The following is a 13,175-nucleotide window of genomic DNA, read 5'->3' as shown; positions in this document are numbered from 1 at the left end:
GAGTCCTATCTTATCTATTCTCACTATTCTATTCTTCATATCACAATATAAATGTCCTGGTAATATTGATGGAACCAATAAAATATGTCTGATTGTGAAAATGAACCAATTAAAAAACAAACTTCGTTACCCACGATGCCTTAGTGCCGCTTCTTCCTGAAGAGCTGCGAATGGTCGACAGCATCACGTGATACAAAATGTTGGACGTCAACAGCGTAAAAAGCGGTGAATGGATACAAACTCACGAAAGACGTTCAATATCATTATGAATTTATTGCACAAAGACCCAGAAATGTCACTCAAGTTCCGGTCTGGCTTGTTACGCTTCTGAGAGCAATCTACATGTATTCACTCCGGACTGGACTGAAACCAGCACTTTGGTCAGCTGCCAGGAGCTTTTTTATGGTGAGTAAATCAGTTATTCAATTGAAAAATAAAGGTGTAACAGAACCAAAGTGCTTTCCAGTCGGATAGAACGTCGTAAACATTTTGAGGTGTACTTTCCTGAATTCTGTACTTTTTAAAAATATTTGTATTGAAACTTGAGCCCACTTCCAGCCAGAAACTGTTTGCCAGCTTTAAATGGATTGTAAAACCTTCAGGTATTAATACTACAATCAGATTTCAATATCTGCAACACTTTTTTTTTTTTTTTTTTTACAATATCACAATTTGTGTTATTTAAGATTTCTGGAGAGTTTCAGGTTTTATAATTCTTGTGTATTGGGAAGTATGTGACACCACTGCCCCTCTGGCTGCCGGCCTTGAAATTTTTTTGGAAAAAATAATAATACAGACAAATGAAATATAATAAAGTAGAGAAATGTATCATCTGTTAGCCCGTGTTGTCCTCATGATGACACAAATCAAAGTTTGTGGTTAAATTGCCTCCAAGTGCTCAAACAAAGTCACGTTGTCGGCCATCTTAAAGGTAAAGTCCATGTCGTGGCTCATTGCGCCTGTAGACGCCTTCATTCAATTTGGCCCTCCCACCGGTTTCAACAGCCTTGGAGGACTCCCCTCCTCCCCGACATGAGCACCCCCACCCAGCCCTACAATCACAACCAAACAGGTGGTTAGCACATGCTGAATACCTGTGAGGATAAGCTAACTGCCAGTCAGCAGAAGCTGACAGAGGCTATGTTAAACACAAGCTAGCACAAGCTAAACCCCGAGCGAGCACAAGCTAAACCCCGAGCGAGCACAAGCTAAACCCCGAGCTAGCACAAGCTAAACCCCGAGCTAGCACAAGCTAAACCAGTGTTGGTCACCTACCTGTCCAGCAGGGAACCAAGCAGTCCTTCACTCTCTCCCCAGCCTCCCCGTCATCGCTCGAAAGTGGGTGTAAGCTAAAATGAGGGATGATTTAGTCACATTTATCTTCTATATGTCTCCATATATTTGTTTTTAAGGAAAATGCTGCATTCTTTGAACAGAGCTGAGATTTTTAGGAATAAATAAAGATGAAAGCGGATGTAAAACTGCCTACACTTTAAACACCACTGACTCAAACTGGATGCTTGTGTCTTTGTTGAAGACTTGCAGTGCTCGAATTTTTTTTGTTTTGGGACTTGTAGTTTTAGATGTAGCACATTCCTGGTAACATTTTTTGACTTGTGAGGAGCCTTCAAACATAGCAATTTTGTCTTGTTTAAGGTCATTTACTTTCTTAACTTTTTCTGCACATTCTGCTTTCCTTATCTGTTTATTTAAGTTTCATCTTCCAATTTTTTTTAATACATTTTCAGCATTTTTTTCATCTCAGAGTATTCACATTGCAATTTCAGCTAGAGTTATGCTTTTTCCATGGAGCGTAAGGTCAGGGTCGGAAGACCACAATTTAAGACCAGTCAGTCAGCCACTGTTCTGTGATTGGATGACAGGCTGAGACTGTGACATTGCTGAGCTGACTGTCATCATCACTGAATTCTGATTTTTGTCCTGTGATGTCTAGGAATCATCCAATCACAATGCCACCTGCAGACAGCGAGATTTTAACTGATATATAGTCCCACACTGGACTATCAAAGGGCCTTATCACCCATTCGTTCCCCCTTCCCCAGTTGGTAATTTTGCTACGACCACTGATATATTGATGTCGGTGTAGATAATACCATACAGCTATACTATAAAATAAGTCAAGCAAATTGGAGAGTTCCGTTAGAAGGTTTCCCTTTACTGATGCTCCCCAGGTATCTTAATCTGAGGTCTTTGAGCCAAGGTCTTTGGAGTTAATTATCTTGAAGACCACATTTTCTTTTTCTTCTCCCCCTTTCTTTGCTCTACTGTCTTCTCATCATTCTGACCTATTCAACTTTCCTGTTTAACTCCTTGCTATCCTATGGTAGCCATCTTCTCCTTCCTGCCTTTTCTCGGATCCCCACTCACTGCTGATGCTCATTATTACAGATCAGAGCAGCAGGCAGTGGACAAAGCTTATCCAGCTCACACTGCTGCTCCGCCAACTTTCCTCTGCTCGCTCCCAGTAGCATCCTTGCCTCTTCCTGGTACCCCAGCAGCCTCTGCTGCATGCTTTCAGCCCATTGGTCTAAACACTGGGGCAGCCGTTCGAAGGTCCCACAGGGTGTACTCTGGTAGAAGTCTTTGCCAACCAGCAGGAGGGCTTCATGGCATTTCTGCAGGATCGAGTTCACCTTAGATTCAAAAGATTCTGGGTTCTCGTCTGCTTCTGGTCTGGACCCAAAGATCTGGAACTTTCTGTCAGTCTTGATGGACTTGTGTGAAGACTGTAAACGTCTCTGTTGGGGACATTGAATACCCTGACCTGTGGCAGCTTTCAGTTTTCTTGCCTCTCTTGGTTCCGTCTGTTTCTCTGGTTCTGTCTCTGCTGCATCCACAATGACACAAAAGTTGCTCAAGGATCTGACCATACCAATTACAGGGTCGTCAAGGATATTCACACCTGACCTGGATCGCTGCTGTAAACCAGGTAGTGGTGTTGACCCAGTCTTCTTCCCAGATTTAGGACAAGATGGTAGAGAGACGCTCTCCTGTTGGCCAGGAACGGTCAGGCTCATGTCCAAGTACTGAAAACGCTTCCTTACTTCCTCTCTAACTGATGACAGAAACACACACACCTGGTCTGGACAAACCTGTGGGTTATCTATCATCCTCCTCAGCTCCACCAGATAGCAGCTGATGGTCGCCAGCTGCCCCTGGTTGGCAGCTGCCTCAGCCTTGAGCTGAACTTGTGTGCTGCTTAGTATTTTCTGGATCCTCTCTGTGAAAATCATCTCAGATCGCAGGATTCCAATTTTCTCCTCCAAACGACCAGATTCTTTCTTCAGCTTCTCTAAACTCTTTACCTGGAGGTGCTCCAGTTGATTGTAAACTGATTCCTCTGTCATGCATATACGTTTGATTTCCTCCTTCAACCTTTTCTGAAACAACTTCACCTCCAAAGTAGCAAAGTCACCTCCTTCGCTGAACAACCTGAAGGAGTTGTGGAGTTGAACCGTTTTGTGTCGCAGCTCCCTCAGGCAGACCCGTAGCGTCTGTGTGACTCTGGTCTGACAGTGCTGGGTGTGTTTGACATGATGGTTCAGACAATCCTGAAGGGTCACGCTCAGAGCCTCGACACGCTGGCTGGTGTCTGCTTTCAACAGCCTGCCCTCCATGTTGGACAAGGTGATGGTCAGCTCCTGGTTCTTCCTTCCTATTAAGGTCTGCAACTCCTGAAACTCCGCCCTGCAGAACATCAACCCATCTGACACCTCCTGGGAATGAGCATCCACACGCTGCTGGTGGAGCTGCAGCTCAGCCAGGCGTGGTTGGTATATGTGGGTCTGGATCTGTTGGGGGTCAAGCAGCTGCATGTAGAACTCCTGGACTGAATGCACTGCTTCCTTTCCCTCTGTCACCCTAGCAACCACAGAGCTGAGGAGTTCATGGAAATGCTTCTCCAGGTGGTTTAGGAACAGAGTCCGGGTCTGGCTCAGTATGTCTGCGAGCAGATCCGTAGGAAAGAGGCTCATGTGCATTTCTTGTTGTGCATTCTCTTGCAGGTTGGGGGAGGTGCTTCTGAAGGTGGGGCCAGAGTAGGACACACCCCTGGATGATGTTAATGTGATATGGCTGCTGATGTCATAGAGATTCAGCAAGTATGAGTCTGCCTCAATCAACCAGTCATGAGATTGGGCAACATCATTCTGACTGCTGATTGGACGTTTCTTTGACATATTTGGAATCTTCCCCAAAGACTTCAGCCTGGTTTTTGCCTTGATTTGGTTCATGGTTATGTTTCTGGTGTTACCAGATGGTTGGAGGAGGTTCTGTAACTCTTCTGGACTTGGTGTGTAGGTGTTGGTGAGGTGGTAGAAGGAGCTGAGGCGGCTGCTGTAGCTGAAGAGCTCATCCACAAACTGTTGGGGGAGGCAGTCCAACACAACACACTGATCAGTGACACACTGTGGGGTGCTCACTTTGATGTCCAGCAGATAGTGGACCGTTTTTTCTAGAGTCATCTTCAGAATGTCCTCGTTGCTCGCTTGACGGAGTTCATCCAACAGCTTATACAGACACACCTTCTTCCTCTGTAAGCGTTGTTCCTGTGAGCATCGGATGTCATTCAATTTTTGCAGAAGTTCTTCTTCCTGTCTCTCTAAGTTGCGGCTGTGTATCTCCCATAGCAATACTGCTGCTCTCATCACAACAAACACACTCCTGCTGAGCCGGACAGCAGCACGGGATAGAGAGTCTGACCAGAGATCTAAGTCATACAATCGCTGTTCCTCCTCTCTCTGTCTTTGTTGAGTCAGAGGGAGGAGCTGAGAGTTGACCATGTCAGCTACCTCGTCCTCTGACAGCTGCAGAGCTGCAAGCTCCTCTTCACAGCGCTGCACTTGAGCCAAGCGATTCTGCCACAGTTTTTCATAGTGGCTACGCAGCTGCCGAATGATGTCGGAGTGAAGACTGTCGACCTGTTGATTGACAACTGACACCTGGCTGAACCAATCGGAGACCACAGCCAAGGAGCAGGAGGGTGGGACCAGAGAAATGACCTGACAGATGATCTCACAGCGTTGTACTGTCAGGTGATACTGACTTGGTCTCACCTGCTGGAGCACCTGCTGCTCTAAAGCAGTCATATCATCATCACCGCTAAGGAAGCTCTTGAACCTGCGTACTACCTGGCTGGCTCTGCTGCTGGTCCAGTGGCCCAGACAGCTCTCCCAGTGCAAACGGAGGAGAGATGTTTGCTTCAGGTTTTCCTCCTGAAGCCGCAGCACCACACGAGCTATGCTGCGTCGGTTCATCAGCAGACGCATATTCAGCATCGTGGCTTTGCTGTGGATCAGTCTGTGGATTTCGGCAACTGGCAGGAAGCTGATCTTTTCCAGCAGGTTGCAGTGTTTCTTGAGTATAGCTCGGATCTCATCGGTTCGTTGGGTTTCACACTCTGTCAGCGTCTGGTTGAAATCTGTTATTTTAATCTTCTTCAGCTGCAGCCCCTCCTCCACCTCATCCCAGAGGCCAGAGACCTGTTGCAGACTAAGGTGCTCCACTTGATTCATTCTGTCCTCTAGGGTGTCTAACCTGAGGTCCACATCCTGTAGAGAGGCCAGTAGGTGCAAACCTGCGGTCGTCACCTGTGTCTGGCACACCTGAGCGAGTCCTGTCAGCTCCGCTTCCAGCTGCTCCACTGCTGCTTTGTGTTTGTTCTCTTTCTTCTCTGTTAGGTGTTTGATGATGTCTGAGCTCATGCTGGTGACCACCACAGTGTCAGGAAGTCTACGGACAACATTAATATCACCATCATTGTCATCGTTCCTTTTCTGCCTCCTGCTGCTGCCCTCAGCAGACAGACAGGTTGTCCCGGGATCTTTGCGTCCAGCCTGTAGATGTCTGGACAGCTGCACTTGAGCATCAAGCACCTGCCAGTACACAGTGCCGCTTGGAACCTCTCTTTTCTCCGCCATGCTAATGTTTAGTATCTAGCTGCTAGCGCGAGGCCACTGGGTGTTCCACAAGCCAATGGGGTGTTCAGTGTAGCGTGATCAAGCTGTGAAGCGAATGGGTTGCGTTGATGTTTCTTCAGTCATTCTGAGATCACAGACGGAAGTATTTAAAAGACGTTTGGTTCAAAAGATAATGTGTTTTCCAGTTTGGTTGTAGTTGTGTGCTGTAAAAGCCTCTAGTCAGAGTCTTTTCATATTACAAAGGGGTGGGACTCCAACAGAGATGATAGCTTAGCTACCTTTGTCTCTCCATTGGGTGTAGGGGGCATTCCAATCCAGACCTGTCCTTCTTAATGTGTTTGTCCAGTTACTTCCTGCCAGCAATGGAGATGCTGCTGCCCCCAGCAGAACACGTCCAAGGATGCAGATGCCCTAATGCTGGCATTGATGTGTTTTGGCATCCCCCTGCACTCCAGAACCTAATTTTCCTTTGCAAATAAAGTTTACTCTGACCTTTCTAGTAAAGTGCATTTGGGTTGTCAAACCAGTCCACCCATACTTGTATGAAGTCACTATCTCAATGTCCAGTCCCTGAATTATTGTCCTCTGTCTCCTCAGCTGTTGCTGCTATTAATTAGCACTGATGGCGGGTCTTTCTGAGCGATGTTAAGTCCGGCTCCATTCTGCTAGGTTTCCTTTGTCTCTGCTGAGTTGTCTGCTTCAACCGGCTACTGTTGCTAGCTGTACTGTGCTTTTCTCAGGCCAGCCCTCGTGTCCGGCTCATCTGCTGATTATCCAAGAGGAGAAAACCTCCCAACAAGCCTACTGGTCCATGCTATCAACAAAGGACTATTCATTGGCCAGTTTAATTGTCCATCCATGCCACTGAGCATTTCTAAAACAGTTCAGATTGTGGTCAGCCGTGTCTGATCATCTCACAGAAACAAATTTAATTACACGTACACTGCAACACTGCAGTGACGAAGATAAACAAACCAATTCTAGTGTAAGTCACACATGCAGTGATGAAGGAAACAATTTGACATGTCCATATTGTATGAGTAAATTAGTTAATGAGCGTAAGAAGTTTGAGGACTTTTTGAGTGCCATTAAGGTAGGGCTTATCTTTCTAACAGCTCACACAAAATATGTCGTCTTCATGTCACTGAGACGATGCAAGAAGGGCAACAAAGCCCCTCTAGCACTTAGAATAGTGTTTAGAAGTTCTCAGTTTTAAAGTGATATTTCACTCAAAAAGTGTGTTTTGGCTTTTAAGTTCTGCAAATAGTTATCTTGACCTGACAAAGATGTTGACTTTCACTGCCGTATTACCTTCTTTGTGACACAAGAATGCAGGAAGAATTTTTTTCGGAGCACGCTGGCATGTGAGGATGCTTGAAAGTTGTGTAAAGACGGGCCTTTCTGAGTGTGGTGGTGCATTGTCCTGATTGATGGGGGACGAGGTAATGTTCAAAGATGGGGCTCATTATTCATCCCCTAAAGCAGGGGTTCGCAAACGTTTTTATGAGGAGTCCACTCATAAATTTTGTAAAATGTCAAATTACACCAATTATTAACCATAGTAGCTGCAACAGAATGTAGCAGGAGTAAAAAAAAAAGGAAAAAATAGCTTTATTTTTGACTGATATTTTGATTGCGATATGATTTGCAATGGTGGAGGTAATCTAAATTTTTACATAATTATTCCTACAATGCTTTAGAGCCTAAAGCGATATTCTGTAGTCTTCTGCAGCTGCACACAGTTTCCCAGTTTGAAAAGTATGTTAATTCTGCATTTAGTGACCCAAGTAGCAAAGCTATGTATTGGTAAGAACATGGAGTTGAGGAAGGCGGCACGGTGGTGCTGTGGTTCGCACTGTCGCCTCACAGCAAGAACGTTCCGGGTTCGAGTCCCAGCTGTGTGGAGTCTCCATGTTCTCCCTGTTCCTGTGTGGTTTCTCTCTGGTACTCCAGCTTCCTCCCACAGTCCAAAGACATCAAGAGAGGACAAGGCTGATTGATACTCTAAATTGACTGTAGGTGTGTAGGTGTGTCTATCCAGTCCCTGTGATGGACTGGCGCCCTGTTCAGGGTGAGCCCCGCCTCTTGCCTGTAGCCGCTGGGATAGGCTCCAGCCCCCCTCCCCGTGACCCCTAATAGGAATAAGCGGAAGAAAATGGATGGATGCATGGATGGAGTAAAGGTTACTAAAGATGCAGAGTCATCAATGACGTTAAATTTGTGAGCTTTGACAGTTTAAAGACTAACTGCTACTCCAACAAGTATCTGTTCACCTCTTAAGTTCAGACCCGCCGCTGACACCTCTCACGACCTCCTCACTCCAGCACAGTAGGTGTCTGTCGCCAGAAAGCTGGTGGCGAATTTCAAGGAAGCATAAAATTTGACCTGAATCTTTTGATGACACCGTGTTTGTTTCCTCTTCTTCATTTAGAAAGATGGAATGAACAATGAACACTTGTAGTTAAAAAAAAAAAAAGTCCACAGAAAAGGTGATATTACCCTCTCAACATGGCCTAAAACCTTTACCATGAAGAATTAAGGCAACTCTGAAGGGGGGGTCCAATGAACAATGTGTACCCTAAAAGTAGCTGTGAGTGTACTTGTAACCTCACACATGTATTTGTACTGCTGTGTACAGTAGTTGTGCATATGTGACAAAGAAGGTGTGTGAATGTGTTTGAATTTGAGTGAGTGTGTATGTCAGTGTGTGAGACAGGCCAGAGGGAGAATGGTAGAATGCTGTATTCAGTGCAGATTAAATGAGGGTTTTGTTCAGTTTGCACCAGATGTTGAGTCTATGTGTTTTATTTTTACATTCTTGGCCTGTGGCCCGTATATATATTGGATTGGGCAGGGAGTATATAATATCAGTGGAAAATGCTGCGGTCTGGTACCTTTTAAAAAACATTTCCTCCTTTTTCTGCTGCTGTCCTGTTTTTCTTTCCATGTTGTCTTTTATTCGGGAATGAGCTTTGAGAGGTGATGTTTAGAAAAGTGCTGAAATGAGGCTGGCTGTGGGGTTCAGGGAATCACTGGAGACCCCTATATATACACACACACACATGCTGAACACACACACACATGCTGAACACACAAGCTGAAATTCAATGTGGCTGAAGAGGAAGAAGAAGTCATAAATGAAGAAGGTCATTCGGGCATCCTGCATCCTAGGGTGGCCCTGCTTGGATTGTGTGGAGTTGGCAATGTAGCCGTACCAATATTTGGCTCACTCCCCCTTCGGCCAGTGGAAGGAATTAAACCAAAGGTGCTAAGGGACACACGTTTTGGTCTTTCCTTTTCCCTCGTTTCTGATTTATTTCAGAACAAACCTGGGCTGAAACCGGCTAAAATTTGCACTAGAGCAGTTAATGGAGTTGTAAAGCTGGGGTAGGCTCCAGGGAAATATAACCACCAAGCTTCAAATGTTCTCTCTCTCTCTCTCTCTCTCTCTCTCTCTCTCTCTCTCTCTCTCTCTCTCTCTCTCTCTCTCTCTCTCTCTCTCTCTCTCTCTCTCTCTCTCTCTCTCTCTCTCTCTCTCTCTTCTCATCTATCAGTCTGTGTCTCTCTCCTGTGTGTGTCCTGTGGTGGTCCCACTCCTGTTTGAAAAGCCACAGTTCCCAGTCAGAAAAGAAAGTTCGATCCCTTGCGTCAACCATCACGGTGGGCCCTGTCATCACGGATCCTGCATGAGTGTGTGTGTGTAGTACCATATGTATTTGTTACAAAAGTTGTCAGCATGTGATCCAAAACTATATTTTAGAAACATACAATAATGTCTTTGCATTGCCCTGTTATGTGAAACTTTTTTTTTTTTTTTCCAAATGCGATTAAACGCAGAAGAATGGGAGAGGTGTACTTGCTTGACAGGGTCCCACTTAGCTTTGCTTACTCCCTAACAGTTTTGAAGTAAGTAACTACAGTGTTTCAACAATGATGGCTCCTTATGAGATTGTTTTGACCAGAGAAGAGCAAAATAGTTGGAATGACTGAATGCTGCTGAATGAGAGAGGGGAGAGGTGCTGCTGTACTTCTGGTCTGCCAGAGACTGCAAGAGTGGGAGGGCAGCGGGGCAAAGGTCAGCGAAGTGGGGGTAGAAGAGTGCGGGACAGGGAGTGAGTGATGAGAGAGCGAGGGAGAGAGAGAAGGAGAGAGAGAGAGAGAGAGCATCTGGATCTAGAGCAGTTTCCCAGCCAATTTGTTTAGTCTGAAAGACAAGAGTGCACAGGGGACGGGGGGCAAAAAAAAAAACCCAAAGGCCAAGAGAATAAAAGCAGTTCAGTAATGGACAAGAAGAAGAGAACAGGTGTTAATGCATGTGCGTCTCTGCCTCCATGACATTTCTTTCTATACTGTTTAGAGAATTCTTGTATTTTATCTTATTCTAGTAGGCTGGTCACACCTAGCACTTCGCTCCTCCACTGCTGACACCTGAAGATGCAGCGACCACCTCTCGACTGAGATTTAAATGAAGGCAGGTAAATCAGATTTTAAATAACTGCCCGTTTATCTCTATTAATGAACGGTTCCCCAAAATTCTAAATAATTGTATTGTTCCACTGGAAGCAACAAAGAAGCCTCTAGCACTTCTTCCTGTATATCCACTTATTATCTCTGTGAATAAACCATTATTAGTGCTTGTATAAACTACATAAATAAGATCCAGGTGCTAGGAAACAGAGAGCGTGTGTGTGTTTGTTTGTGTGTGTCTGAGAACCCCCCCCCCCCCCTTCTCACCCGATTCAGACCTTGGGGAGGTCAGCTCCTCTTGACCTCTGCGTTCCACAGTTCGGCACCACAGCAAGACCACACACACAAAAAAACACCGTAAAAGATTTCTATTGATACATGTTGAGTCCCCCCAGTGAGAATGAGTTAGAAAAGCTATTTTTGGAACAATGTTCCGCCAATAAATATGTCTCACAAACTGTCAAGAACAATCAAATGAAAGCGAGCAAAGTGCATTCGACAGTCCATCAGGATTTTTAGTTTTCTGATTACAGCAGTCAAAAATGCTTGATTTGACGGTGGGTTTCCTTACAAAGTGCAACAAAATTTGTATGATTTTTTTTTTTCTCACTTTTTCATGTTTTTATTCAGGAATGAGCTGTGATAACCGCTGTTCTGCACCACATAAAGAGCTCTGAATTTTTTAGTCCTCATTTGTTTTATTTTCTAAATAAATACAAAACAGACATAAGTGTTTACATGCTTTTTGAACAAAAAACAGTGTTTCTGATCTAGAACTGATAAAATTTGCCAAAGTTATCATGAAGACATCAGGAAGCTGGTTAACACAATCTTTAGCCACTATTTTTTTGTTGGTAAATGTGATGAGTTTGCTGTCTTTATACAAGAATACCCACGAGGCAATGATGTGCAACGGAACTGAATTCATTTGGCAGCTCACACATCATTGAAAAATACAGGCTCTGACTTTTTGCGAAACTGCCGACATTTCGTAACAAGAGCACGGGTATTTTGAAAGTATGCAAGCCCCTCCACAGAGTTTCGCTGATTTTTCATAAATTTACATCTTTACAGACATGGCTGACTTGACGCGGTTTTCATGCTGTAGAATGTACAGATTGGACTTTGTTTAGCTGAAATCTTTTTGTGCTTGCTCCTTTTCCCCTCACTCGGTGACCTTTGACCCCTAGATGGGAACTCGCACACACATCCACATTCCACTTGAGGCACTGAAATAATACATTCAGATTCAGAAAATTTTTCTTATCTCCGTAGGGGGCAATTAAGGTAGCAGAGAGCTGTACAGTTGGTTACACAACAACAACACAACAACATACATAAGGTAAGGAAGTCTATACCTCCCAGGGTTAGCAGCAGTTGCTTTGTAAAGTGCATGATAGAAGTAGTAGTGCAGTAGAGGTAGTAGTGCAGAAGAAGTAGTAGTGTACAATAGATAAGTAGTGTAATTACATCAATGAATGAGAAATACTTTGGAGATATTGTGGCATGTACAGGATGGATCGTAGCACGAATAGAATATAAACATAGTTGCAGCATATACAGGAAGTACAGGTGTACACTCGGTGTATATCAAGTGGCAATCTTGTGGGTGGTACTAGGGGTCAGAGAGCAGGGAGTTCAAAGAGTTCAGGTGGAGGACAGCCTGGGGGACGAAGGTGGATCTCCTTCGCTGGGTCCTGCTGGCCGGACACCGTCGCCTGAGACTGGATGGCAGCCTCTTGAATGGTGGAAAGAAAGCGTGGGAAGGGTCCTTCAGGATCTGGGCAGCCATGCTGCAGAGTTGCTTCTCATACACAGCGGTCAGGGAGCAATGGGAAGTCCAATTATTTTGGAACACACCTTGACAATACAATATAAGTGGTTCTTCTCCTGCGCGTTGATGGAGTGAAACCAGCAGACCTCTGAAAACAATAAGACTGATTCAGTAAATGTGTAGAAGAAGGTCAGAAGGATCTTGCTGCTGACAGAGAGTGACAAAGAGACTGTAACGAGAGTTCAGTTTCCTCAGCAGGTACATTCTCTGGTGGAATTTCTTCAGGATCACCTCCGTGTTAGAGGAGAATCTCAGGTGGTCGTTGAAGATGGTCCCCAGATATTTGTACTCTGTCACAGTCTCCACCAATGACCCATGGGTAATGGTGGAGACAGCAGCAGCCATCTCCCTCTGTCTTCCGAAGAAGGTCACTACCATCTCCTTGGTCTTGCTGATGTTAAGCTCCAGCAGGGAGGTGTCACACCACTCAACAAACTGCTGCAGGGCAGGTCCATGGTGCTGGGTGGAGCTGGACAGGAAGGACAGGAGGACTGTGTCATAAGTAAACTTCACCAGACGACAGTTGGCTTGTGAGGTCCTGCACTCATTGGTGTAGAGGATGAAGAGCAGTGGTGAGGGCACACAGTCCTGTGGGGAGGCTGTAGAGGTGGTAAGGAGGTCAGACAGGTTGTTGTTCATCCGGACTCTCTGTGTTCTGTGGGGAAGGAAGTCCTGGATCCAGAGAATGAGCTGGTCGTCCAGGTTGAAGTTTAGGTGGAGCCTCTCTGCTTGGATGTGTGGCTGCAGGGTGTGACAAGCAGAGGAGAAGTCTGCAAACAGAAGCCTGGCCAAGGTATCGGGAAGCTCGACATGTTTGTGGATTGTGTCGATGATGAAGGCTTTGGTGTTGCTGACGCCTCTTCTTGCCCGGTTTGCGAATTGTAGGGGATCGAGCTATGAGCCTGTCCAAGAGAGGATGTGCTGTTTAACGACCC

At 45.3% G+C, this 13,175-nt stretch overlaps 2 protein-coding genes across 2 annotated transcripts in view; one reads left to right on the top strand and one right to left on the bottom strand.

Annotated features, from left to right (window-relative positions):
- The first annotated feature begins 217 nt into the window (after positions 1-217).
- Positions 218-13,175, top strand: part of foxp4 (forkhead box P4) — a 146,185-nt gene continuing 133,227 nt past the window's right edge. Inside the window, exon 1 of the mRNA XM_086198949.1 lies at positions 218-405. The gene's annotated coding sequence lies outside the window, so the exon portion shown is untranslated. The remainder of the gene's footprint in view (positions 406-13,175) is intronic.
- Positions 1,243-5,939, bottom strand: ccdc180 (coiled-coil domain containing 180). The gene has a single exon (XM_086200688.1). It carries the CDS (start codon positions 5,937-5,939, stop codon positions 2,385-2,387), a length of 3,555 nt encoding a protein of 1,184 aa, XP_086056814.1. The 3' UTR covers positions 1,243-2,384.

The sequence above is a fragment of the Aulostomus chinensis genome, chromosome 3, assembly GCF_037954235.1.
Source record: "Aulostomus chinensis isolate RoL2024-O1b breed Wild chromosome 3, RoL_Achi_v1.0, whole genome shotgun sequence".
Taxonomy (NCBI): Eukaryota; Metazoa; Chordata; class Actinopteri; order Syngnathiformes; family Aulostomidae; genus Aulostomus; species Aulostomus chinensis.
The sequence above is the reverse complement of the archived record's forward strand: the minus strand, read 5'-3'. Positions and strand labels throughout refer to the sequence as shown.

Bases quoted from the DNA above. Each gene is read 5' to 3' on its own strand.
- ccdc180 (XM_086200688.1), bottom strand. From the start codon at position 5,939: ATGGCGGAGAAAAGAGAGGTTCCAAGCGGCACTGTGTACTGGCAGGTG.